At 53.4% G+C, this 26135-nt stretch overlaps 2 protein-coding genes across 10 annotated transcripts; both read left to right on the top strand.

The window, feature by feature from the left end:
* Nucleotides 1-717: 717 nt before the first annotated feature.
* ABHD16B (abhydrolase domain containing 16B) lies at nucleotides 718-3515 on the top strand. The gene is given in 4 exon segments (XM_017655345.3): nucleotides 718-2506; nucleotides 2509-2633; nucleotides 2635-3475; nucleotides 3478-3515. Coding segments are annotated over 4 exon segments (1407 nt in total). The 5' UTR covers nucleotides 718-2103.
* Nucleotides 3516-5738: 2223 nt separating this feature from the next.
* Nucleotides 5739-25147, top strand: TPD52L2 (TPD52 like 2). 9 transcript variants are annotated; one of them, XM_017655372.3, is made up of 9 exons: nucleotides 5740-5896; nucleotides 10103-10248; nucleotides 13023-13171; nucleotides 14115-14174; nucleotides 17716-17817; nucleotides 20958-20984; nucleotides 21918-21959; nucleotides 22950-22998; nucleotides 23564-25147. In XM_017655372.3, exons 1-9 carry the CDS (start codon nucleotides 5878-5880, stop codon nucleotides 23657-23659), a joined length of 690 nt encoding a protein of 229 aa, XP_017510861.1. In that variant the 5' UTR covers nucleotides 5740-5877; the 3' UTR covers nucleotides 23660-25147. The 9 variants fall into 9 exon arrangements, with proteins under 9 accessions (XP_073092435.1, XP_017510861.1, XP_073092436.1 ...); XM_073236335.1 differs by lacking the exon at nucleotides 23564-25147 and adding an exon at nucleotides 22579-22696 and having other exon boundaries at nucleotides 22829-22950; XM_073236334.1 differs by lacking the exons at nucleotides 22950-22998; nucleotides 23564-25147 and adding an exon at nucleotides 22579-22942 and having other exon boundaries at nucleotides 5739-5896.
* Nucleotides 25148-26135: the final 988 nt, after the last annotated feature.

The raw sequence follows: 26135 nt of genomic DNA, 5'->3' as shown, positions 1-26135 counted from the left end.
TCCCACAAAATGAGCCCAGAGCCTCTGGATCTGTATACCCTCCTCCCACCAGCAAGGATAAACAGCATCCAAGTTTATGACAGAGGCTCCTGGGAGAGTAAATGTCTCCACCCGCCCCCAAGTTTTTTCCATCCCCATGCCTGACCACAGCGCTGGGGTGGACACCTCCAGAGGATGAGAACCACCAATCACCATGGGGGGCCTCTGCCTAGCCCTCGACCCCATGTGGGTACCCTGTGGGGTCCCTTCATCATGGTGCCACCCAAAACCTAGGGAAGAGGTGAGGTGGTTGCAGGGCAGAGGGCACAGGAACAGGGGCCCCTGCCCAGGTGCCCCAGTGGGCCCTGAGACACCCACTTGGTCCTCAGGACTTGGTCAGTGAGTAGAGCAGCTCAATATGAAATAAGGGCAGGATAATCGAGAGAATCTAGATCTCACCTGGCTGCAGAGAAGGGTGCCAGGGGTAGGGTTGCCAGATTTAGCAAAAAAAGCGCAAAACAACAATCCTCAAAACAGGATATACACTTTGATATTCAATTGAAATTGAAAGTTCAATTTCAGATGAACATTTTTAAAAATTATAAGTATGTCTCATACAAAATTTAGGGCATACTTATACTCAAAAAGTATCTGTGGTTTATCTGAAACTCAAGTGTAACTGGGTGTTCTATATTTTATCTAGAAACCCTCCCAAACCATTCAGTCTGCCAATTGGCCCCTCCTGCCCCCCATCCCCTCAGGAGAGCAACAGTCATCAGTCTACTTCCCCAACCTGGTGGTTGGGGTCCGGTTGGGCTGGCAGCAGACCCAGACGTGCGGAGCAGGAGAGAAGGCTGGGATCTCTGCGATGGGCCTGGCTTTGGGCCTCTGAGGGTCTGGCCAGGTTTGCCAAATTTCCTATTTCAAGTCCAGGCAATGGTACAATGAGCCCCCAGGGTCTGGCTCTTCCGTAGCTCTTCCTGGTGGCCTTTAACCCTGCCCCTTTTTTTCCTCAGGTGGGCTGGTCCTCTCTGGTGAGGAGAAAAAGGGGAAACCACCAGAGGCCTCCAGAAAAGAGGAAGGTACAGCTTGCAGGGTACAGTTTTAGGGGGAGCGGGGCTCAACCAGAGGCGAAAGAGGAACATTGGCGAGGCAGGCCCCACCTGGAGAAGGTCATCGCCTCTGCTGGCGCCAGTGGAAAGAGGATCCGGGACAGGCAGGGGGTTTCCGGCTCGTGCTCGCCCTCGGGGAGCTTAGGTGTGGAAGGGCCTGGGCCACAGGCCTTGAGGGGCACTGCCTCTCTGCTTCTGCAGCAGCCACCCCAGCCGGCCTCTGGCTCTCCCAGAGACAAGGCTTTTTGGGTTTCCTGGCTGCTCCCTTGCACTGGGAGGGCTGGGGCACAGCCACTTGGCACAGGCCGGGGCAGGGGACCGTTGCGCCCAGCCTTCTCCTGGAGACCACCTTGTCTGCAAGTTCTCACACAGCCTGATCCCCAGGGCTATTTCCTGACCCTAGCTGCCTTCCCCACCAGTGTGGGCACTTCAAGAGGTGAAGGAGGGTCCCACAGCAAGCTTGTTTCAGCACATGCATTTTTACCAAGGAGACCCCCCACCCCAATGAGGTTAAGGCTGTCGATTTCCAGCCAGCCTTTCCATCTTCAGTTTAAGAAGGTAGGTGGGTGCTGCTCAAGGTGTGGGTGGGCCTGGGTGTGGGTAGGAGGCAGGTGGAGCAGGGTGCTGGGAAGACGCAGGGGGAGGGGGGCCACGGGAGGGTGTGGCTGCCTGTGGGGTGCTAGGGCTTGCGTCCTGGGGGCAGGCAGAACTTGAGGTCCACCACACCAGGCAACTCCCTTTGTGAGCCCGTCACCGGGCGTTGCCTTTTCCCTCAGTAACAGTGACTCACAAAGCCTGTCCATGCCAGGCAGATGCTACCTCCTCTGGGACCTGGAAGGCCCAGGTCACAAAGGCCATTAGGGCCAAGCCCTGAGGAGGCTTGTCCCAAAACAGCCCCTGCACGGCACACATCCCTGCAGCCGCCCATCCGGCGGGGCCTGGGCCCCCTGCCACGATTGCCACCCAGTGGCAACTGGGAATTAGGGCTCTTGTGGAGTGCCACATAGCTTCGATGCCCATGTGTGTCGTCTGCTTCATGAAGGCACTGGTGCACGTGTTCAAGATCTACCTCACTGCCAACTATACCTACAACTTCCGCAACTGGCCAGTGGACTTCCTCTGGGATGACATTCGCGCCACCAGCAGGGGTGGCGGCAGTCACCGGGCCCTGACGCGCACTGCAGCTGTGGCGGGCGTGTGGCTGCTGCAGGGTGAGGCGCTAGATGGGGTCGCACCGGGTCGGCCGCGGCGTGGGGCGCGCAGCCAGGCGCAGTGCCTCCTGCAGTAGATACGCGAGCTGCCCTGCCAGCTTGCCAGCCACGCCCTGACCCACTCGCTGGGCCGCTGGCTTGTGTACCCCGGCTCCACGTTCCTGATGATGCGTGCGCTGCTGCAGCTACTGCGGCAAGGCCAGGAGACCTCGTGGAGCGTTACCGTGGCCGGCGCGCCAAGCTGGTAGCCTGTGACGGCAATGAGATTGACACCATGTTCATGGACCGCCACCAGCAGCCGGGCAGCCACAGCCGCAGCCTACTACTCGTCCGTCATCTGCTGCGAGGGCAATGCTGGCTTCTACGAAATGGGCTGCCTGTCAGCGCCCCTGGAGGCGGGGTACTCGGTGCTCAGCTGGAACCACCCAGGCTTCGGGGATGGCACAGGCGCGCCGTTCCCTCAGCACAATGCCAGCGCCATGGACGTGGCTGTCAAGGACGCGCTGCACGGCCTGCACTTCCCGCCTGCGCACGTGGTGGTCTACGGCTGGTCCATCGGTGGCTTCACGGCCACCTGGGCCACAATGATGTACCTAGAGCTGGGGGCGCTGGGGCTCGATGCCACCTTCGACGACCTCATGCCCCAGAGCTGGAAGGGACTGGTGGTGCGCTCTGTGCCGGAACATTTCAACCTCAATGTGGCAGGGCAGTTGTGCCGCTACCCGGGGCCAGTGCGGCTGCCCCGCCGCACGCAGAAGGAAGTGGTCAGCACCTCGGGGCCCCTGCGCCCCCTGCCATCCAGCGACTTGGAGGGCAGCCGCGTCAATGAGTTGCTACTGCGCCTGCTGCAACACCGCTACCCTAATGTGATGGCGCTCGAGGGCCTCGCAGTCGTGATCCGCTGGCTGCGCGCCCACAACCTGCCACAGGAGGCCGCCTTCTGCGCGCGCTACCGCGTGGATAACGAATGGTTCCTGGCACCGCTGCGTTCCTACCGTGCGCGCTCCTACCGTGCGCGCTGCAAGGACGAGCAGGACAAGGAGGCCTGGGAGCCGCACGGGCTCACTTTCCCCTGGTTAGTGGGCCAGAGCCTGAGCCCCCGGCGGCGCCGGCAGCTTGCGCTGTTCCTGGCACGCAAACACCTCAAGAACCTAGAGGCGACTCACTGCAGTCCTTGGAATTGGAGGACTTCCAGTTGCCCTGGAGGCTGTAGTCCATGCACCCCTGGCGTGTTTGTGCATTCTCACACCTTCAGAACCTTGGGTCCATTCTCCTCCCCACCCCAAACAGTAAAGCTGGCCCTCCTAGGGATCCTGACCTGGTGTCTCGAGGAGGGTGGGCAGTAGGTAGGGACCTGGTGCTTCCCCTCTCTGGGGCAATCCCTCTTCCCTTCTTCCTCCTCCTCCCTCAAACACTTGTGGATGTCCCAGTCTGCTCCTGGCTCCTAAAGGGAATGCAGAGATTAACCTGACCCCGTTTTGGCAACACTGTGTAATGGGTGCCTCTGATCACCTGAAAGGGTGGTGGAAACATGGGCTATGGGACCCCATGAGGTGTCCTTCCCCAGGCTTCGGTTACAGGGAGAGAAGATGAATGCTGAAAGGTCTGTACAAGTCATCCCTAGCTGTAAAAGGGCATTGGCACTGGAGGGCTACAAAACAGGTCTTAGCAGTTGCCCTTCCCAGGAGTGTGATGTGCTGCATAGTAGGGTCACCTTCCCACCTCCAAAATCCTGGCTTTACAGGAGGGGTTCACCATGGGACCACAGACTCAGAGTCACAGGTGCACAGTGGCATGTCCACATACCACACCACCCACTCACTGCTGGGTGACTCCTTGAGCCAGGCCTGAGCTGGGCTTTGTTCCTGGCCCAGTGGTGCAATAGAGAATGTCCAAGCCCTCTGCTCACCACCATTCATAATGCAGTAGCTCCTTTACCATCTGCGGTGAACTGCACAAAGCAGGGACTGCTAGCTGTCCTCAGCCACTGGAGATAAAGGCTGGTCAGGATGGGTGTGGGTAAAATTGTAACATTTCCAGAATATCTCACCTGGCTTTAGTACATCTGCATATCAAATGGCTTTCAGAGGTGGAAAGAAGTATTTGCATCATATCCTCAGGGGTGGAGAAAAGTTCATCCATATCAATGGGTAATTACCTGGGCAAGGAGGGCTTATCTGTACTTGAGAGGGGAGGGCAGGGCCCGTTTTGCTGCTGCTGGAGCAGTAGAGATGGGCCGGACTGCAGTTTTGAAAGCAATAAATGGGTTTTAAACTTTATTTCTCCCTTTGACTGATTTCGGTTTTTAGAGGTATTTTGCCCCGGGATTTCCTCTCCCCGGACTTACAGTGGGTTAAACAAGAAACTCTGAAAGAACTGAAAGAAGGCAAATGAGACAGACATAAAACTGACTGCACCAGAGCAGGACGCAGCCATGATGCCCCTGGGCCAGTGCAAGCAGAGGTTGGTGACTAAGGAAGACGCCTGTCAAGGAGGTGAGCCTTGAGCTGATGTAACCAGATGAAGGAAGGGGCTTCCATGCTCAGGGACAAGTACATGCAGAGTGGCTTGGATGGAAGAAGGGGGGCGGGTACAGTCCAGAGAGTCAGATTCTAAAGGGTTTAAATACCTTTTAAGGGCCTATTTCTAAGGCAATTGGAAATCAAAGAAGCTGTGGGACCTGTTTTAGTGGCATCAGGTTGTCCAGTATTACACAGCTGTCCTTCGAGAAGTCCGGCAAACTCCTGTCCCAGAGTCCGCTGGAAGCTCCTCAACTAGCTGACTTTGGGCGAGTCATTCTGACCTCAGATTCCTCATCTGTAACGTGAAGAGGGCTCCACCTGCTCACGGGGTGGCTGTGAAAAGTAGCGAGGGGCGCCGGTACGCGCCGCACAGATGCCTCCAGCCTGGGGCAGGCAGCGGCACCTGCAGAACCACAGGCCGAACCGCAGCTCGTTTTTGCGGGACCCCCACACAATAAAAAAACGCCCACAAAGGACCGACGAAAAATGAACAATAACAAAACAGACTGGGGAGAAGAGGCTATCCCCAAAATCAGAGGGTCGGGCCTTGGAAGATTCTCGAGCGGCTGAATTCAACCCGCCATGGTGCCCGAGCTATGGTGCTCTCAAGCAGCGGCAAACACCATAGAGACTCCAAGGAGCCAAGCCCCGCGTCCCCCAAAGCTCCAACTTGGGCGGTCCTCCCAATTCCCACCTTCCCCGCACTCCTCCGGACTGTTCTACCTGCGCGTCTCGCTGGTGGAGCCGACCTGGTGGGGACGCCCTCAAAACCCGGCCTGTCCTGCCTCGTCCGCAGCCCCGGCCAATCAGATTGGAGCGAATGAACAGGGACAGGGCCAACATTGGACACTGCTCCTAGGGGGCGGGGAAAAGGCGGAGCACGCACAAAGCGGAAGTGGGCTGTTTCGTCCCTGATTACGTAATGCCGTAGGGGTTGCGGTGGTTCCGGTGGAGTGTGTACGCGGCGAGCGTCTCCTGGTGCGGCCTGCTCGGCTCCCGCAGCGCTTGCGACCCCAGACCCGGCCCCAGCTGTGGTCCGGCTGCCGCTTGAACATGGATTCCGCTGGCCAAGGTACCTGCGAGCCCGGCGTCGCCGCCGCCGAGGGGCCCAGACCGGCCCGCTCCGCCGCTGCCCTGGGTCATGTCTCGGCCCCCTCGGCCACCGCCCGCCACGCGGCCCCTCTTTAGTTCCCAGGCGCCCGGCCTCCAAGCTCTATGACCGTGGTGCGTGTCTGTCGCTCCCGGCTCGTATCGCTGTCCTGGGACTGCTCGGAGGACGGGTTCCCGGGCGCCTTCCCCCGTTCCCAGAGTTTTCGTTTCCGCACTCCAGACAGTTCCCATGCCCCGCCCGGCGTTGCCCGGTCGGCCGCTCTACGTCCCCTCGCAGGGCCCCCGGGGACTCCGTCTGGCCCTGGACACGGGCCGAGGTGTTGCGCGCGGCTCCCGGGGAGGTGAAGCGCGTTCAGTGTAGCGCCCCTTGGGTGGTAACGCTGTTCAGAGCCCAGGTTGTCTCGCGGGGAAGGATGCAGTGAGTCAGGGGCACACCCAGCGAACCAGGTCTGTTTCCAGAAGAGATACCCCAGACCAGTTTGAGATGGTCTCTGGGGCGTGGAGCTGGCCCAGGAGGTTAAAATCTTGAGAAGGTGATACAGTTGTGTCTTTCATTACGGGGTTCTAGAGAGGGGATGATAAATTTCTGTTGACATAACTGCACCGAATAATTTCAGGATTCTTTTCTGCTCTTTGACTGTGTGTCCGTATTAATGAAACATTAAGATTTCTGGATTCTGATATATTTTGTAGGTTTTTCTGTCTTTGATGCCTACTTTTAAAATAGTTGAGCATCAGGAGCCCCAGGCTCATATAGATTCAGGAGGCGTTTCACTGTTTGACTTGCATCTCTGATTAGTTAAGCATCATGAACACTGGATTCTGATCTTAGATTGACAAAGGACATTTACCAAGCACCTGTTATGTGCCAGACATCATAGTAAGCCTGTTTCTCAAATTATCTTTTTCCACTTTCGCGTAATCATTTAGGTTTGTCCTTGTATTACCCCCATTTTGAAGATGATTACACAGGCGTGAGAGCTGGGACTCACCCAGGGTGAAGGACTCTAGATTCTAGCCCCTTAGTTTTGTCTGTGGCTTCAGTCCCCCATTTATTCTCTGTAGATCTTTTGGTAAGACAGTTTACTGCCTCAGTGTCCTTAAATCAGGATGTGAGTGACATCTGCCTGCAAGGGTCTGGTGGCATTTGTATCACACAGAATGACTGTGCAGTGCCTGACGTGTTTGCTAAGTGCCCTCTTTTTATTGGGGGTGATTTCCATGGTATCCAATTTTAGCTTTATAGGCAGAAGCTGTCCAAAGACCTACATTCATTTTTTTAAGTGGAAGAGAAACATTGTAGAGATTTTAAAGCAGTTACTGAATTTGAGTAAGTTCAGCATAGTGGATACAGGTGAAGTAAAAATCTTGCAGGTTGATCTGAGTTAAAAATCAGAATCCATTGACCATTGATAAAGAGAAGTGGACATGCTTTTTTTTTTTGAAGCCAGAAATCCAGATTTTAATGTGAAATGTCCCAGTTTTAAATATTGGCTACTACATAAATCAGATATTTTGAAACATTAAGTGACACAGATACACATTTGTAGGTCTCCAGTTTGCAACCTTTGGGTTATGACATATAACGCAGTCCACAAAATGACTCTCAAACTGACATTTATAAAATGAAACATCATAATTTTGAACAATTATAATTCAGTGAATACTTGCTAGTACCTGCTTAAGTGCCTTGCATTTTATTTGGTTCTATGCTGGATATGGAATAAATAATCCTAGGAGATTATAGTTTAGTTAGGGAGAAGTGACCGAGTATCCATGTGACAAGAAGATATAAATAAGTATATACTTCATGACTTTAAAGTGAGGAGTTATATTGCCTACACTTTAGGAAAAGGCCGGAATAATTAATCAAAGTGCTCAGGGATATTAGGCATGCTGTCTTTCATGGTGTAAACTGTGAAGGTCTTATTCACTGCACTTCCTGCAATATATATACTCATTGTGTGCAGCCTGCCAGTCCAGGCACCAAGCGCAGGCCCAGAGTCGCTTTCATATTCCAAATCCACACATTGAGAGGTCTAGACTCACAAATCCCACACTCATACAAAATGGGACTTGTGTTTTAGTCTCCTAAAACTGTTTCCTTTCTTAGTTATTTAGGATACTCTTAGGTAACAAAGTCCAACTCAAGCTAACTTAAACTATAATGAGGTTTATTGCCTAACACCAGATTGGGGGTCGGGGAACTGGGGGTGTTTGATCCAGCAGCTCCGTGGTGTGCCAAGGTCCCATTTCATTGCCTTCTTTTGTCCTTTCATCCTCACTGACTTTGTTCTCAGTCTGGCCGCCCCTGTGCTTCCTAAGCTGTCTTCAGAAGTCCCAGTCCTCACATCCAAACACTGTTCAGAGGAAAGAGAGACAGTTTCTTCTGTGTCTCTGTGTCATGAGTAAGTGAACCTCCCCTGGAAACTCTACAGAGGTTCTCAGGTCTTACCGATCGGGATGAGAACAGGTGTTTTCCTGACTCAATCATCAGTGAGAGGAATGGAATTATCATAAATGGCCCAAGCCAGGATTTCTCAACAGCAATGTACTGGAGCTTCAGGCAGGACACTTCAAATCTTTGTTTTGTGAGACTCCCGTGATCTCAGGATGTTTACCGTTCTGGGAACCCGTGTCGTCTAAGGATCACCAAGTCTGCTGAACACACCTCGCCTCCATCTGCTGCTCCTGGCCATCTCTGCCATCATCTCCCACTCAGTTGCTATAGTTTCCTGACTGGTCTCCCTGCTTACATTCTGGCCCCTTGTTCTCCCAACAGTGGCAGATACAATTTTAAGATAGATTCAGTATACGTAACTCCATTCAAAAGTTATTCAGTGAATTCACCCTGAACTTAATAATTGTTTGTTTGCTTTTCCCTCTTGCTTGAGCTCATAGGCAGTGGACACGCCTGTATGGCAGGTTGGATGGTGTTCCCTAATTCACTTCTTCCTCCTTGTATGAAAATTATATATCCATGTCTTTTGCTATGCAAGTTTTAGATCTTCCCATTAGAGTAGGCAGATTTTATTTCCTAGCTGCACTGATGTTGGGCTTAGCCGTTTGCTTTCATTTGGCCAGCGGGAAGTGGGCAAGTGTAAAGGCTGGAGAGGAAGTGGACATGCTTTTATTTAGCAATTGTCTGTTAAGCACCAAGGCGGGCTGCAGCCCCAGCTGTGTGATGCGTGTGAAAGGAGTGGGCATGGCCAGCTAAGTAGTACGTCTTTGACTTAAGTATATTCGGTCACCTTTTAGCCGACTCCAGGGTTCCTGCAGTAGATACATCTGCAATTAAAACACTTTCCCTTCTTTCTGACCTTTACACCTTTTATTTTAATCTATTCTTGAACGTGCCAGATGCCATACAAAGTCTGTTTCTTCACAGAACGTGCTCATTGAAAAGGAAGATGTTTTCAATGCTGATTGTGTGTAAGTGCTATAGGACAGTCATGTTTGAACTTGGAAAGAACTGAGGCAGACCCAGTTTTTCCTTATGTGGTGTCCTGTAAACTTGGAGTGCAGACAGGAAGAGGCATAAGAAAAAATAGTGTGGGAAATTAAACAGGTGTAGCAGAGGTGTGGAGGCAGTGTCCTCTCAGCACTCACTGCATGCTGCAACCCCCTTGCTGTGGGATGAGGGTCAGAGTTGGACTAAAGGGATTCTTTTTTTGCCAATTCCTGGCAGGAACTGGATGACCAGCACATGTTCCTCATGTAACCTTAGGTGTTCTGCAGATCAGTTGATGGGAAAGTGGTGCTTGTGTTTACAGCCACGTTACGTTTCTTCACACTAAGAAATGGATCTCAGATTGGGCTGCTGTGTTTCTGGCAGAGATTTCCTGTGTCAGAAGATAGTATTCTCACGGGAGAAACAGAGTTAGGGTGTGGCTGGGTAAGGCTCCAGGCTTCCTAGTGGTCTGAGGCAGCATCACAGGTACTTCAGACCACTTGGGTGGTAGATGCGGCGGCCCTTAGTCTAATGGCCCAGACCGTCTTTGCAGAACCTTTCAGAGAAGAGGTGTTAGTCTCCCCTCACCCCTCACCCTCCATCCTCTTTCCCCTGTCCTTCCACTCTTTGCTTTCTGCCTTGGTGGAGACTTTTACCTTATTTACTGTTTTATAATTTCTTCTTTGACACTTTCAAATGTCATTTTATCTCTGACAGATATCAACCTGAATTCTCCTAACAAAGGTCTACTGTCCGACATCATCACAGATGTCCCTGTCGACACAGCAGTGGCTGCCCACACTCCTGCTGTTGAGGGCTTGACAGAGGCTGAGGAGGAGGAGCTCAGAGCCGAGCTTGCAAAGGTGCTGTGTCTTGGCTGTCTGTCCAAGGGTGACCATGAGTCCAGGCCCTCTCAGGCTAATGAGGTGCCTGAGTGATGGCCATACTCTGGAGAAATTGCCTGGGAAGGTCATCCCTAGAGCCCCACAGAAGCTGTTCGCAGCCCTTGGTTTGTGTGTGCCTGGCTCCTCACAGGTGCTCCATGGGGGCATGTGCACACAGGGACAGCTGCCCTGAGCACATCATTACATGGGAGTTTGGGTGTTAACACCTGACATTTTTAAGATTGCATAAATCTGTCTCTGCCCCTGGATCTCAGTTTTTCTTTTTAAAGCACTTCTTTTGTAAAAAGAGCTTTGTGTGCTCTTTTTTAAATGAAAGTCCCTTAAGAAGACATAGAAGCTAAGGACAAAAGCCTCCGAGTATAATTCAGGCATATCACGAAGAGTGTTTCTTTATACCATGTGATGCAGAATCTAGTGACTCTTGAGATGCCAAAATTGGGGAACTGAACTTGTTAACATCTGGCCATAGCATCCAGTGAGGCAGAGGCTGGGCACTGCCAGCCTCTTCAGAGATGACCTGCATCTTGGTGCATACTTGGTCTAGTCCTAGGGCTGAACAGAGCGAGTTGTGCAGGTGAGTCTCAGCCCCAGGATGAAGTTTCCAGTCACAGGGAAAAGCACAGCTTGATCTGGGTGACGGTTGTGGGGGACGCCGCATGCAGCTCAGGGACGTTGATGCTGTGCATTTTATTTCGGAGTATGTGGGCTTGGAGGGTAAAACCACAAGGCCTTTCTCAGAGGTGACTTGTGCGGTGGGGAAGCTCTTGTCTCGCTTACAGTTCTTAACTGCATGTCCCCAGACAGCCAGACTACATGATCTTGAGCCCCATCATTCATGGCACCAAAATGGAACTGGTTCTAGTCGCCAGTCGTAACTGCTACAGTGAGTTTGGCCTTGGATAAGCCTGTGTTTTTAATTTATTTCTATTCCATCTGTTTTCTGAAACAGAATCTAGTGATATGCAGGGCTCTTGAGTTGTTTTTTAGTGTCTTAACGAAAACAATCACTTAAAAAGGGACTTAATAAGACGATAAAAATGTATAGTCCCTACATGAAACACCAAGAAGGTCTTCTCAGGATCACAGGAAATTTTCTCATGCCCAAATCAAAGTGAATTTGACCCAGCAAGTGACACTACTGAACTTTCACTTCAGCACAGCCTGTATTCTGCTAATGAAACAGACTAGGGCATCCTATCTGCCGGTATGGGGTTTCTATTTTTTACTCTTTGCACAATTCCAATGACTATTGTAATGTTTTATTCTTCTTAGTCATCATCAGAGCAGACTGAAAGAAATTCTGCTGAGGCTGCCCCTAGCCTTTTCAAATTCTGACCCTTCTCAGCATCCTCTTCCATCACTGCTATTTGTTCTTTCTCTCTGGAGCCTTGCATGTTATCACTTCAAGATACAAACTTTTCAACCTCCTCTCCACAGTTCCCAGACCACACCTGCCCCAGTTGCAGTCTCTGCTTTCTAGTGATGGTTAACTAATCTGATACACGAGTCCATGCTACCATACTATTGGTCACTGTTGTGCAAATGAAAGCCTGATACTTCCTTATGCTCTTCAACTCCAGGAATTTTTACTTGGCCTTTAAAAAAAATGCCGTATTGCAAAGAGGTGATACTAGCAGTGGGAACTGCAGACAAGAAATGAGACCTATGGGGAGATTTGGGGCTACTCTTTTTGGCATTCATCAAATCACAACACAGAATGGTGTCACATATATAGAGGCTGATATATTTGATTATTATGTTATGTATGATTCTGCAACAGTTCTGGTCAAGCTGCTGTGGACTTGGCATTAGGTTAAACCCTAGAAAAATGCCATGTAGAGCAACTTGCATTTTCATGTCTACAATAAAGGTTAAAACATTTGAACTCTCTATTTAATTGGTATATATTTAAACTTTCCTTGCAGTGGTAAAAGAAAGTCTTTTTGGCATTAAACTGATGCTGCTTAGATCCTAAATGTCTGAAAAATTCATTAAAATAACACTTTAATTTTGACAGATAAAAAAAAGGGACTTAATAAGAATAGCTATTCAAGTAGTAGTTGAAGATACTGAGACTGCTCTCAAAGACGCTACTTTCTAAAGTCACATCCTTTTAAGACCTGAGAAGGTTCAGGTTTTTGTCAGGATTCTTTCTGTTACCCAACTTAAACTACCTTAAACAGAAGAGAATTCACTTTAACTTGTGTAACTGGCTTTTACTAAGGCCTGGAGCTGACCTCAGCAGCACAAATGTTGTCATAAGAGGTGTTCCCCTGTCACCTGGGTTTCTAGCCATCCATCGTGTGTCAGCTCTGCTCCTTTCCCACTGTGTATGGAATCCCCGTGGTGCAGATGGGGCTGGCTGCCCACAGGTCAGCTTCTGTTATCCAAGCCCAGAGGCTCTGAAAGGGGATTCTCGCTGCTAACACCTGTGCCCAGTCTCTGGGGAGAGCTCTGATAGGCCTTGCTTGGTCACCCACAGGTGGACACAGTGACAGGGTAGCCCCACCAGAACCACTTGGCTTGGGGGATGGGACAGCTCCTCGGAGGAAGTTGGGGAACTAGTACCGGTTGAAAACAGATGTCTGCTATAGGCTCTGTTCCTAAGACAGGTCATGCTTCTGTAACTGGGAAGTTTCCCCATAATTCTGAGAAACCTCGTTGCATTGTGTATAAGGATGTCAGCCACTTCCTGCAGTAGTGATAGCTAATCACATCAACTGCTCTTGCAGGTGGAAGAGGAAATTGTCACTTTGCGCCAGGTCCTGGCAGCCAAAGAGAGGCACTGTGGAGAGCTGAGAAGGAAGCTGGGTCTCTCTGCCCTGGACGGCCTGAAGCAGAACCTGTCCAAGAGTTGGCACGACGTGCAGGTGTCCACCGCGTAGGTACCTCGTCTGCAGCAGGGACACCCCAGTGGTTAGAGGGTGTCCCCCTGGGCTGTGCCTCTGCCTTGTTGATGGAATGTCAAGTTCTTGGGGACAAGGCGCCTCAAAGGAGCAGGTGGATCAGGTGTGTCTGCCTGGAAGCAGCTAGTTGGGGACCCTGTGTCTTTGACTTAGCAGCGACTTAGCAGCTGTAGTTGTATTTATTCGAAGAGCTTAAGGTCTATGTTATTTAAAAGGTGGGTAGATACACCAGCTAGTGTCCAAATAGAAATTGACCAGGAGAACATGTTTCAGGGTGCAGTGTTTAAGAGAACATTATTTAGGTCCTTAGTGAGACCAACTTCCTGTGACCCCTTAGCTCGGTTTTGGCTGAAGCAGACGAGTGCTCATGAGCGTGATGTGGCCACAAGCGCAGCACCTGTGACCCAGCTCTGAATTCAGGGAGTGCAGCTATGTTGCTCCTCTAACCTGTGTTCTCCAGGGTTGGAGGGCAGCGGTGTTGCCACTGCCTAAGCAGCCATGTCCCTGCAGAAACGTCCATTGAACTGTGTATCACAAATCTCACCCAAGAAAAGCCCATTTCTCAGTTCTGAAAAATCATAGGCTTTGAATCCCAGAGGACAGTTGTCACAGAAGAGTTTGGGGGCCACAGGCTGTGCCCTCCTTGCTCCTCACAAGGGCTGTTCCCCAGAGCCATTGTGAGTTGGATGACCAGACACTCCCTTGACAGGACAGGAAAAGAACGGGTCGATTCTGCCGGTGCCTCACCTGGGCCTGCACAGCAGGTGTTGAACAGAGTCATTGGACTCTGTCCTCAGGCAGGCTGGAGACTCAGTATTCCTACCAGCTAGTCCTCCATTTTCCCTGGTATTGTGCGTGCAGTTTGAAACTTCAGTCAAAGTAGTTCTAAATGATTTATCGTGGACTTTCTGTTTTTAGCTATACGAAAACTTCTGAGAAACTTGGAGAATGGAATGAGAAAGTGACCCAGTCAGACCTGTGAGTGCCTTTGCCACCAGCACCTCCCTCCCCTTCTCCTGACACTCCTTTAGGGACAGGGAGGCACTTGGCACAAACCTAGTTTTGGTGTTTCCTGGCTATTTTATTTTTAATGCTGTTTTTCTTCTCTCAAACACAAATGAGTCTTTCCTTTAAAACTTTTTTGGAAAGGGGGCAGTCACTGAAGGAAGTTCGTCAGACCACTGAAAACTTCTGTCTTCCTGGCATGTGGCCCGCAGATGAGAGGCCTAAGCTGGGCTCGGGCAGCGTCTCGGCTGGACTAGCAGCCGCGCCTCAGCTTACAGGCCGCACGGAGTGGGTGGGCACCATGTGGACTGGTTTTGCTGGGGATTTTGGTTTGTTGTCTTTCTTGTCCTCCCTCCTTCCCCTGCTAGACCCACCTCCAGCCAGTGAGTTCTCTGTGCTTCACTTGTACTTCAGGGCTGTTCTTGAGTGGGGGGGCACAGCACAAGTTGTGCTGATGGGATCTTGGAAGAGTTCCTTTAGTCTGAGAGGCACCAAGCCCTTAGCCACACACAGCGTTAGCAGGGCGTGGAGTACATGTGGATAGTCTTACTTGTCTTGTCTATCGGAGCTGTAGTTCAGTGTGACTCCTGGTGTTCTGAGAGGCTTACATGAAGTAATAACACTTCATTCATCTGTGCTCCAATCTGATTATAACTCCTGTGAACTGAGTGGGACAGTATTTAAAAATAGTTGATTTCTGGAGTTTTTCTGTCTCTTGTTTAGGAGGAAATGCTGTCATGGTTGCCAGAGAACCTGGGCAGAGTTCTTCCATGTTGGGCTGAAAGGAAATGGTTGCTGCTGAGCATGTCGTGATTCACCTAGGGCCCCAGGTTGGCTGGCTATGCAAATATGGCCTTTGCAGCCTGCGTCACGAGGGGGGCTGGGCTTGGGATGCTAGCAGTTCACATTCTATGCTGTTTGTGTGGTTGAGTACAACCTGGTTTTGTAGGTGTGTTAGGATTGCTGTGTGCTGGGGCTTTAGGGCTGTGTTAAGGTGATGGCTTTGCCAGGGAGGTATGTTCTCTGGGTCGGGGCGGTGGATGCCACTTGTGCAGTTTGGGCATTGGTAGGCTCACAGTGCAGACCTGATCTGAAATAGCCTTAGGAGACGTCTCGTTACTGCTGCCCTGTAAAAGCCTCTGTAAAAGCCACAGGCTTCTTCAGAGGAGTTAGAATTGTAATTATGGGTGTGCACGGGTGGTTGGCATATGGCCACTGCCCCGAGGTGTCCCCTCAGTTCTGTTGATGGAGGAGTGGTCAGAATGCTTCCAGGCCTGGAGGCACTGGAGCGACAGCTGCCTGGGATAACCCAGGGGTGATGTGGTGCGGGGTGGGGTGGCAGGGGACGCTGGTTGCTCTGCGCTTGGTGCCTGGCAGCTGCCCCCTTCCTACTCCTGCAGGGGACTGCTGGTGGCTTTGGCAGCCCAGGGCCTCCAGGAAATGCAAAGCGGAAGTGAGCTTTCTGTCCCTCCGATCCTGGTGTCTGGGTCCCTTTGGGCCCACAGCGCCCCAGAGGCCTAGAGGGAGCTGGGCGCTGACGGGAGCACGGGTGTCGGATGCTCAGCTCGCGCAGCCGAGCTGTGGCCTTGGTGCTCCGGCGCCCTCTCCTCCCCGCTGGTCTGGATTCAGACCGCTGTGCTCAAGAGAAGCTGTGTTCTGTTGGTCGGGAAGTGGTCACCCCGCTGGGATCTTGTGACGGGTAGATGGTGGCTGAAGTCATGCAGAGAGTGGACGCCAGATAAATTCCAGCTGTTAGTTGGTATGTTGAGTTCTTTGGTCACAGGAGGCAGAAAGCACAGCTAAAGATCGCGTCAGCCTCGGTGGGAGGGGCAGGAAGCGCCTGCTCCAGCCCCTGACCGGGGCTCAGCCTGAGGGCGGGACCTGGTGTCCTTGTTCTCCCTCTGGCACCTCCTTTGTGGTGCGAGGCTATGTCCTGCACTGCAGGGTTTGGTCTTCCTGGTCCTGCTGCCCAGCGATAAGATGGCCTGGTGTGGGTCTCACTGGACTGTCACTGTGGTCAGGAGCTGTCACCTCTAGATAGCCAGACAGGGATCCCATGCTCACCCTGAATGGGGGTGCTTGTCCCCAAGGGAAGACCTAAGAGAGTCAGCAGGTACCCATGCTGATGACAGCCATGCTTGCCGAGAGGGCAGGAGGCTGGTGTTTGTCTGCGCTTGGCACCTTTATTTTCCTAACAAGTGGAAGTAAGTCCCAGGGGTGTCCTGGCTGGACAGCACAGCCTAGCACTTCCGGGCACAGCCAGGCCTGAGTTACTCGGGTGCAGGTGCTGGCTCTGCCCACAGCCTTACCATTGCCTGGGCTTGGCCCTCGCCATCTGGGTGCCACATCTGCCCGTCTGGAGGTTTCTGGCCCTGAAAGTCACTTGTAACATCTCACTTCCAGGACCCCTTCGGGGTGCTCCTCATTGCCAGGGACTTTTGGCACAGGCTTCTCTCGGACTTCAGTTTCTCAAGCTTGGCCCTGTGGACACAAACAGAGATTCCGTAAAGATTTCTCTTAAAAATCCTCTGCTTCGGAGTGTTCTACGTTAACGGACCACAGAATGTTGACATGGTCTTACGGATTTCTTATTTTAGGAAAAACAGCTTGAAGACATGTTCTGAATTTGTATTTCTGAGACTAAACTTTGCCTGTTATTAGTTACCTTGTACCTGGTGTCTTACAGTGACCCTGGCTGTACGGAGGTGCACGGTGGCGTTTCTTGCCGGTGATCTGACTTAACTCACTTTGAAATGAAAGCAGTTCGTCAGGCTTGGCCTCAGGCTGGGGCGTCCAGCAGGCATTGCAGGTTGGCCCCAGAGAAGGCCCCAGAGCCTTTCCTCAGCAGGCTGGCCTGCAGGCGCACCCTCCCCTGTTTACCACAGTCTTGTGAAACCCAAGAGAGATGGAAAGCGCCATCAGGGGGAGTAAACCTGGGGGATCCCAGCAGAGGCCATGCATGTGGGAGTCCTGTAAGGAGGGGCATGTGGGGTTTGGGTGTCCGTGACAGTCACTGTGGCCGGGGATTGTCTTTGCCCTCTGTTGGGGCCCTCTGCACTGCCGAGTGTGTCCCTGTGGGTGTGTACAAGTTGTGTTCTGCCTTCAAAGGACTGTTGGACAGGAGAAAGGAGAAGCTTCCTGGAGGCAGGGACTGGGACCAAGAGGACTTTTCTGGTTTCTGCCCCAGACCTGGGCCTCTGTGGGCTGCTTTCTCTGTGTGGGCAGGCATGGTGCAGCCCCAGCAGTCAGAGGTGCTGAGAAAGTGGGTGTGTGAGTTTCAGTATAGTCAGGAAGCAGCATTGCTGTGGCACTAGGAGGTTGTGAGCTGGCAGTGCCACTTCTGTCTCTGCTGCAGGGCCGCGTGGACCCTCCATGGTGGCCAGGCAAGCACTCACTAACTGCCTGACTTCTCTTCTTTCCCTCGGGTACTCTCCAGGTTCTTTGTGTCCTTGGCTTATGGGGTGGTAGCTGCCCCTTCTGTTTGGTCGGCTGAACTGGTGTTTCTTCTCTGCAGCTACAAGAAGACTCAGGAAACTCTCTCCCAGGCAGGACAGAAGACTTCAGCTGCTTTGTCTACCATGGGCTCTGCCATCAGCAGGAAGCTTGGAGACATGAGGTGAGACGCCTCTACCCTGGGACCTGGGCCATTCGGGTCACGTCCTAGGGGTTTTAGATCCCCTTGGTTCTGTGGGAAGCATGCCAGAGCCCCAGGGTTCAGTTGCACATGCTTCGGGGGCCTCCTCAGCAACCACAGGTGTGGCTGCACTAGCCCTGACCAGTCATTCACAGACCCTTGTTTGCAGGGCGCATCTTCCTCCCATTGGCTGCCTCTGCCATTTTTGTATTTCTTGGGGGTCCTTGTGCCTTTAGGTGTCTGGATGCTTGCGGTAGGAGAAAGTGGGTGCTTTTCATTGAAATTCCATGAAGAGAGGTGGACCCCACCTGGTAGCGTGAGGATGGGACTTGGTCTGGGTGGGGTTGGCGGCCAGGACAAGCTTGTTTGCTTGGGGTGTTTGGCCCAGATCTCAGAGTGTGCGGTCCCATGTCAGGGACCCCAACTGAGTGTTCTCTCCCAGGGGCTGAGGACAGTATGGCCACCAGAGTGTCTCTTGAGCACGGCTTGGGGGCCAGGGAGTGTGAGATGGCTTAGGCACTCCATGGACTGCACTTGGCAGTACCCACCCCCAGGCTCATGGCTGCTGCTCGCCTAGTACTTCCTGCTCTGGGCTCTGTGGCCATGCCCACTGGGCCTCTGCTGCACGGCGTGGTGCCAGGGGGGATCGGAGCCTGGAGCCAGAGTTCACAGTGTAGATCCTGGCCTGGCTGCCTCCTAGCTGTATCCTTGGCAAGGCCTCCCTCTTGGTGCCATTCGAATGAAATGAACATTGTGAGGAACAGTGGGGACCCCCACCCCTGATGCTGCTCAGCCTTGGCCCCTGACTCACCCCCAGGGAACCAGTCCCCTCGCAGAGAATCACATACTGGGGTTGCCTGTAGGCTCGATGTGCTGTTCGTGGCACGTGGGAATCCACTCAGCTCTGGTCCCTCACCTTTTACCCTGGAGCGGGCCCCTGTCCCATCTGCTTGCTGGGCATCTTTCTACCTCACAGGCCTGGCAGTTGCCTTATGGAGCTTCAAGATGGGGGCTCTGCCGTGGCCATTTGGCTGAGCAAAGGACAGTTCATGCCCAGAGCCTTTGTTCTATGTAACTACTCTTTTCCCATTGTAACTCTTTATTCTGAGAAACCTCAGACCTGTGGAGGGGTTGGATGATCTGGACGCAGCCTGTCTCCTCTGCGCCTAAGGAGTGCACCCTCCCACACCTGGGGCCCTGGGCCCAGGGAACTCCCACAGCTGTGGGTCTGAGCTGGCAGGGAGGGTCTGCGGTGACTCCTCCTGTGGGCTTCACGCTGACCTGCTAACACATGACTGGGTGTGGTCCCGTAACACATCTCATTTGGAATTAAATGGGACGTCATTGCTGCCGCGCTCTGGGACTCCTGCTTTGGCCAGCTGAGCCACGCTGTGGTAAGCCCGGTGACAGACCTGTCTCACGTGCCACTGGCGGCCTGGCCTCACGCCCAAGACTGCCGTGGAGGATGAGGTGGGCCGGCCCAGCACCACCGGAGCAGGCAGCACATCAGGTTGGGCCTGTTCTTCCCTCAAAATGCTTGTCTGATCATGGCATTTGAAGGAAGCAGCAGACGTTTGCTGTGTCTAGAGCCCAGCCTCTACCAGGACAGCTCTCTCTCTGTCTTGGTGCATTTCCTCATTCTGAGCGCTGTCACACACTCCTCAGTGTGTGCGGAGCACCTGGGTGGAGATCGGGCAGCAGGGTGGAGCCCAGCGCTGTCAGGCTGAGGGCGAGCTGGGGCAACTGTGCTTACGAGGCAGTTCTGCCCGTGCGCTTTCCTTAGGAACCATGGTGACGTGGTTTCTGTCTGCTCCTCCGCTCCTGCCCTCTGCTTATTGAACTGGGGTTTGCTGCTGACTTGGGGCACATAGCCTCAGTTCAAGTGCCCAGCCTCCCTGTGCCTGCTGTGTGTGGAATCTGCACACATGCTTTGCATGCGTGGGCTGGTGGGGACCACATGGTGTTCAGGGTGCCCACACGGGTCATCCTTTCAACTGCTGTGTCTGCCCTTGGGACTCTTCCATGTGCACTGGTTTTGTCTATTGTGTTTTCAGGGGTTCTGTGAACTCTGGTATCTCAGGGTCCTTGATATGTCCTCATTGTCTCACCTTGTGATCTTGGGTGGTTTCTGAGCCTGAGACCCATTAGCCTCGCCAGGTCAGAGCCCAAGGCTGAGTGTTCACTACTTCTGGAAAATGAAAATCAGATTCAGGGAGGTTTGCATCACGGAGTGTAAGGCTGGGCAATCCCTAGCAGGACTCTGAATCGAGGTGTTTGGGGCCAAGTCTTTTAGGACAGCTGTCCCACACCAGTGTCCTTGATGGGCCCCTCTGGAGCAGCCCCAGCCTGGGAGGCCTTTTGTGTGCCCTTGGCATGGGGTGGGAGAAGTGGGAGAGAGGACTGGATTTGGGTTAAAGCTGGGTCAGGTGACCTTTGACCTTCTGACCCTCAGGCTCCTCCCATGCAGAGGGGAGCACTGGTGTGGCCACATCTGCCATGTGACTGAGCGTGTGTCACTTTGAAATCACCTCCATGTTGGGGGTGGCTCTAGAGCATTAGAGGTGGAGGGCCTGGCAGGGTGGTGAGGGGGTGGCCCTATGCCCTCAGACACATGCCGTGTGTCTCCAGGTCGGCTTCTGTCATGGTGGTGGAGCCGGACAGCAGGGTGCTCAGCTCTGACGGTGTGGCTGTTCCTGAGTGTGCCTGCGTTCTGGTCCAGCTGGAGCCCTGCAGGGAACACGGGCGGGTCTGTGGGGCCTGGAGGACCCAGGGTCCAGATGGTGGCGCACACACTTCATGGCTTGTCACACACCTTTGTACTGCTTGTCGTGTGGGGTGTCTTCCCTCTAACTCCAAACAGGGCTGTGGACATGTGGGTCCCCTGATGTGACCCAGGAGGGCAGAGCTGTGGGGCCACAGAGTTGCCAGTAGTGTACACTAGAGAGCAGTGACCTGTCATGGATTTGGGACTTGCAGATTGGATGCATGTCCTGCTCTTCCTTGGCAATGTAAGGACTGGAGGTGGGTGGCCAGGTGGTCCCTGCATGGAGGGGCTGGGATGGGTGCTGGCCTCTCCTTTCCTAACACCACGTTTCTTCTTTCTTCCTGCTGCTGCCTTTTAGGGCTCGTCCGTTCTCACACTCCTTTAGGTAAGACTGGCACCAGACACCTCATGGAAGGCTTTTCTCTTGATTCAGGGCAGGGCGAGCTCTAGCTGCTGTGGGAGTGTTGCAGCGAGGTGGAGCGGCCAGGGCGCTTCTTACATGGTGGCCTACGTGTGTCGTCATGTGACCACCTCTCCAGGTCTCCCCAGTGACAATGCTGGTGTGCCGCTGCTGGCCTGGGCCCCAGCCTCACAGAGCGCGTACCCCTTGGCCCACGCCTGGTTGACTCCAAAAAGAAGCACATTTGCATGGGAAGGCCCTGCTGGCCCCCCTAGCTGTCGGGTTCTTGCATCTTCCTCCTGGAAAGGCCTTGTCCCTCCAGGCTGAGTTCGCCTTGTTTCTCACCTGAGTGCTGTCCACTGGGCGGCACTGGGTCCCAGCCAGACGTCCTCCCACATGGGCCTTGACACGTGCTAACTCAAATCATGCTTTTCCAGGCCAACACCAGCACTCCAAAGCCACACACTAGCTTGCATATCTAGGACCCAGATCCAGAACAATCTGTGATCTTAAACGAATTTTACACACTCAACCTACTTTTTCTGTTTGGCTAGGAAGTTGTTTTAACTTCTGTGAAGTCCGGGGACGTCCGACAGCTATTGCACCGGTTTTTAGGCCCTGTCCTGGGTTCTCTCTGTCCCTGTGCTGATGCTCGCCCTCCACAGCGTCCTGCCTCTGGGGCGCTTGGGAGCCTGGAGCGAGGAGCCTGGGGTCAGGTTTCCTTCCTGGTGGGATGCTGGGGACACTTGTGCAGTCTCGTGGTGGCCACAGTTCAGTCCTGGGAGTGGAGGGCATCCTGCTGCCTGCCCTGCAGAGTCGGGTTTCTCCGTGACGGGGCCGATGGGCGCAGTGAATGCCAGTCCCTGTCCCATGTTAACTCTTGCCTCCTTCTCTGCTCCTACCATGCTTTCCAAGTAGCAGCTACTCCATCCGCCACTCCATAAGCATGCCGGCCATGAGGTAATGTACACACTCACCCCACAGCTCCCAGAGCCAGGGCAGGGGCTGGGTGGGGTAGGCACCTCTGGCTGGTCAGGCTCGCGCTTCCCATGTCCCTGAACCAAAGACCACCTTCCCCTGGCAATCTTCTGTGAGTAGAGGGTTGAGAAAGACCCCTTCCAGGCTGAAGAGCTTGTGTGGGTGAGACTGATGGAGACCATTGTGCCAAACTGGGCTCCATCTGAAACTTCCCAGGGCTGCCCACGGGGTCAGGCCAGGCAAGGGCAGAGAGGCTTACACACATAACTGGCACACAGGAGGCTGCAGGTGTCTACAGGCCTTTTATGGAGACTGTTCTGACACCACCTGGAAGGGATCCTTGGTCTAGGACATCCAGAGGTGTGTCCTGTTCCTCCACAAAGCCCCCCACCCTGCCCCTGTCTGCAGAGGCCTGGGGGCGGAGGTGCCTACCGAGCAATCGAGGGGAGCCGCTGGTTGTGTAGGGGTGCTGACGGGACTGGGGCCGCTTGCGTTCCCCTCTGCCTCCTCCTCACTCTCCTGTCCCAGAATAGTTCTGGGTTTTCTTTTTGCTTGACTTCTGTAAGAGATTTTTTTGAATAACACACAGGACTTTTCATAGCCCCAGTGTGTGTGCATTTAGGGTGTGGAAGAAATGTGCTCCACGTACCACCTGCTGCCCTGTTGCGTGGTCTGCAGTTTGCCCACGAGTCCGGGTCTCACCAGCTGGGCACATGCAGGTCTCTGTCCTTGAGGCTGGTGGGTGTGGCTGTCCTCAGTTCTGACCTTGGGAAGCCTCTGGAATGGCCCTGGCTGGGCTCTGAAGGGGGTGTGCTCCCCTCTCCTTTTTCAGCTTGCCGTGTTTTTTGCAGTGAGATCTCAGGATGCTGTCAGGTTTTTCCAGAGGATGACCCTAACCCTGTGGCCCTTCACATTTAGGAGGGCAGCACAACCATTTGCTCCTTACACTGACATCTCCCTCTCTCTTTAAAGGAGTTCTGCAACTTTCAAGTCATTTGAAGACCGAGTTGGGACCATAAAGGTAACTACAGCACCATCTGACCCTTGGCAGCCTTCACTAATGCGCTCATCTGTCACTCACATCGCCTTGTTTAATCACTGTAGACTCATGTACAGTTAACGGGAACTAATATGGAGAGCCCCTGTACCTTTTACACAGTTTCCCCTGATGATAACATCTTGCAGTGTCAGAATCAGGGTATGACGTTGATACAGTCCAGACAGACAACGGTTCATCCCTACAAAGGCTCTTCATAGTGCCCACCTTCCTCCTGCCCTACTCTCAGCAGTCACTGACCTGCTTTCCATTTCTATAATTTTGTAATTGCAAGAATGGCATGTAAATGGAACCATACAGTATGTAGCTTTTTGGGATTGGCTCTTCATGGTGCACAGCTCCCTGGGGATACGTCCAGCTGTCGCCTGTGTTAGTGACTTGGTCCTTTTTATTGCTAAACTGTGTCCACGTTAGGTGAACTCACATAGAGGACTGAACACCTGGACTTCCCAGCTTGGGCCCAAGGCCTGCCTGGCACTGTGAGCTCTGTCTCAGGTTTCTTCTCTTGTTTTTTTTCTCCCATGTGTAGTCTAAGGTCGTAGGTGGCAGAGAGAACGAGAGTGATAACTTTCCTTCCCCAGCTGAGAGTGGCGACAAGCCCCTGCCTGAGCGCACACCTTTCTAAGCCTGTAGCATCTTTGCCCGGCCGCGGAACGAGTGCAGGCACACCCTTATCACCACACCTGCAGCTCTGCACAACGGAGCAGCCACCAGGCCGCGGGCAAGTGCACAGAGGCGACACGAGGACAGTCGTGCCATCTGCACGCAGACATGGCCTCTGCGTCTGCATGAGTTAGAGAACATGGTCTTGTACCCAGACGCTTCACACTACAGTTGGCAGAGGCAGCAGATTGCTATGCCATCCTCCTGGGGGCAGGAGTCGGGTGGGGCACAGCTCCCCCGGCGATTCCTGTCAGTCATCGGGACCTGGAAGGAGGGGGGGGCAGCACCAAGTGTGACATGCGCGGCGTCTTCTAAGCTGCTGCTTCCCTGCGGTGCAGAGGGGGAGTCGCCAGAAAGCTCTGCCCCGTCTGCAGTTCTTATTTCAAAATGGTAAACAAGGAAACTCCATTTTCTGAGACCCTCCAGAAAAGAGACTGATTTATCAGCAGCTGCCTAATTGTCACACTAATGGTCTAGCTTTAACAAAAGCAAATTATTTTTTAAAAGCAATGAGTTTTCAAAAACTAAAACTAAGCAAAGCAGCTTTAGCCTCATAGTCTAAAAATATTATTTCTCTGGACACAAGCTGAAATATAAGCCTTACATCGCCTTATGCTTTACTTGTTTATAATTTTTTATATGTAAAAATGAGGGTTCTTGAGTGGGTCTGGAGCGCTGTGTAGACCTCTGCGTCTGGCCCAAGTGGCAGCATGCCTGCACCAGAGGTGTGTCTTATCTCCCTGACACCCTCCATCCCGACCTGTGAGACCTGCTTCCTCTCGCCTCTCAACGACCAGGGCAGCTCCTCCTGGCCAGAGGGCTCCGGGCCTCTGGGGATGGGGTTGGGAGGGCACAGGCGGAAGAAGAGCTGGCACCCTCCGCGGTGCGGCCCACTGCCGTGGTGTGACTGGGCGGCAGCTACAGCCTGTGCCTGTTCACCGCGTGCCTGGGAGGGGCGAGAAGCAGGCAGGCCCTGGAGGGCAGGCCAGGCTAGGGTCCTGGATTAGCTGGAACTCTCATGTCGCCTTTTCTCAGGAGCTTACAAACCTCTTTCCTGTTTTGAAGCTGCCACAGCCCCGCATTCCCTCACCCAGGGCCCCACATGTCTGGGGGGGGGGGGGCTCCGTGCCTTACTGGCTCTTAGCAGGCAGACCTGACCCACGCGCACATCTGTGCACCCCCCGGAGGAGCCGTCAGCGCAGAGAGGCCACTTGGGTAGACTGTGATGTGCTCTCTGGTGCCTGACTGTGCTGGTCTCTTCAGGGGCCCTGGGGGGACTGTGCTCCGCACATACGCCAGGGAAGGGCACCGGTCAGCGTTCTTTCTCCAGAGTTAGACCTGCAGATGGGTGTGGTGAGAAGGCAGGATGCAGGATAGTGACTTGATTTAACTTCTTAAAGTAAAAAGTGGGTGATTTGTCAATAAAGGAATCCTTGGGGAAAAAAATCCACTTTGGCTTGTGGCGTGTCTTCATTCAGGAATGTGACGAACGGGTGGCACACCAACAGACAAGATCCCTGTTATCATGAGTCTACACCCCAGGGAGAGGCAGGAAGGAGATGGATGATCACAAATTCCAAATTTTCAGTGCTATGGAGAAACAAGGAGTGTGACTCTCCTGGCAACCAACCTGTGGGGCCTCTGAGGAAGAGCACGGGGACAAGGAGGAGCCAGCTGGGTCACAAGCTGGGTCAGGGCTGAGCTCTGAGCTGCAAGCCGAGCAAGCTGTGGCGAGTGCGCAGGCCAGTCAGGGTCGCCCATTGAAGGGATCAGGCCTGGGCCCTGCGCCAGAGCTGCTTGGAGCCCTCCCAGCTCCTAGTTGCAGGGACACCTGCACTGTGGAACGTGGGAAGGTCACATGCAAACGGTTGGTTGATGGGCTGTCCCTGGATCAGAGGCAGGTGGAGGAAGCTCACTGAGCCAGAAGAGAGTCCTGCTCAGGCCAGTGTCCTGGCCACCATCACATCCCCACAGTCCTCTTCACAGACAGCACCATGTGAGCATCATGGTGGATGAATGACAAAGTCCTGAATGGAGAAGGCGAGTGCAGAGAGAAGAGGAGTGGAGGTGGCACAGACAGCAGGGCCCACAACACCCCCACGGGAGGCCTGTCTGGCGTGTGGGGATGCTGGTAGGGAGTCCCCAGGGCAATTCAGGGGCTTCTCTTTGTTAGGCTTTTTAAGGTATCTCTCTCTACAGGATTCAGAAGTCCAAAGTGGGTGCAAGGCATGATCAAGAAACATCCTGTTCCCACCCACCCCTCACGCACCCTCTGTGATGACTTGACACCTGTTCAACCTCCCAGTGCTCTTGCACAGCCAAGCAAATATCAGTGTGCTCATTCCTTTCCCTTTCTTACTCAAGAGAGGGCATCCAGTGTTCTGCACCCTGTTTCCTTCTCTGTTTTGCTCTGGTATGCCAGCCACACCCACCTGTGA

This window comes from Manis javanica, chromosome 5 (assembly GCF_040802235.1).
Source record: "Manis javanica isolate MJ-LG chromosome 5, MJ_LKY, whole genome shotgun sequence".
In the NCBI taxonomy this organism is placed as follows: Eukaryota; Metazoa; Chordata; class Mammalia; order Pholidota; family Manidae; genus Manis; species Manis javanica.
The sequence above is the reverse complement of the archived record's forward strand: the minus strand, read 5'-3'. Positions and strand labels throughout refer to the sequence as shown.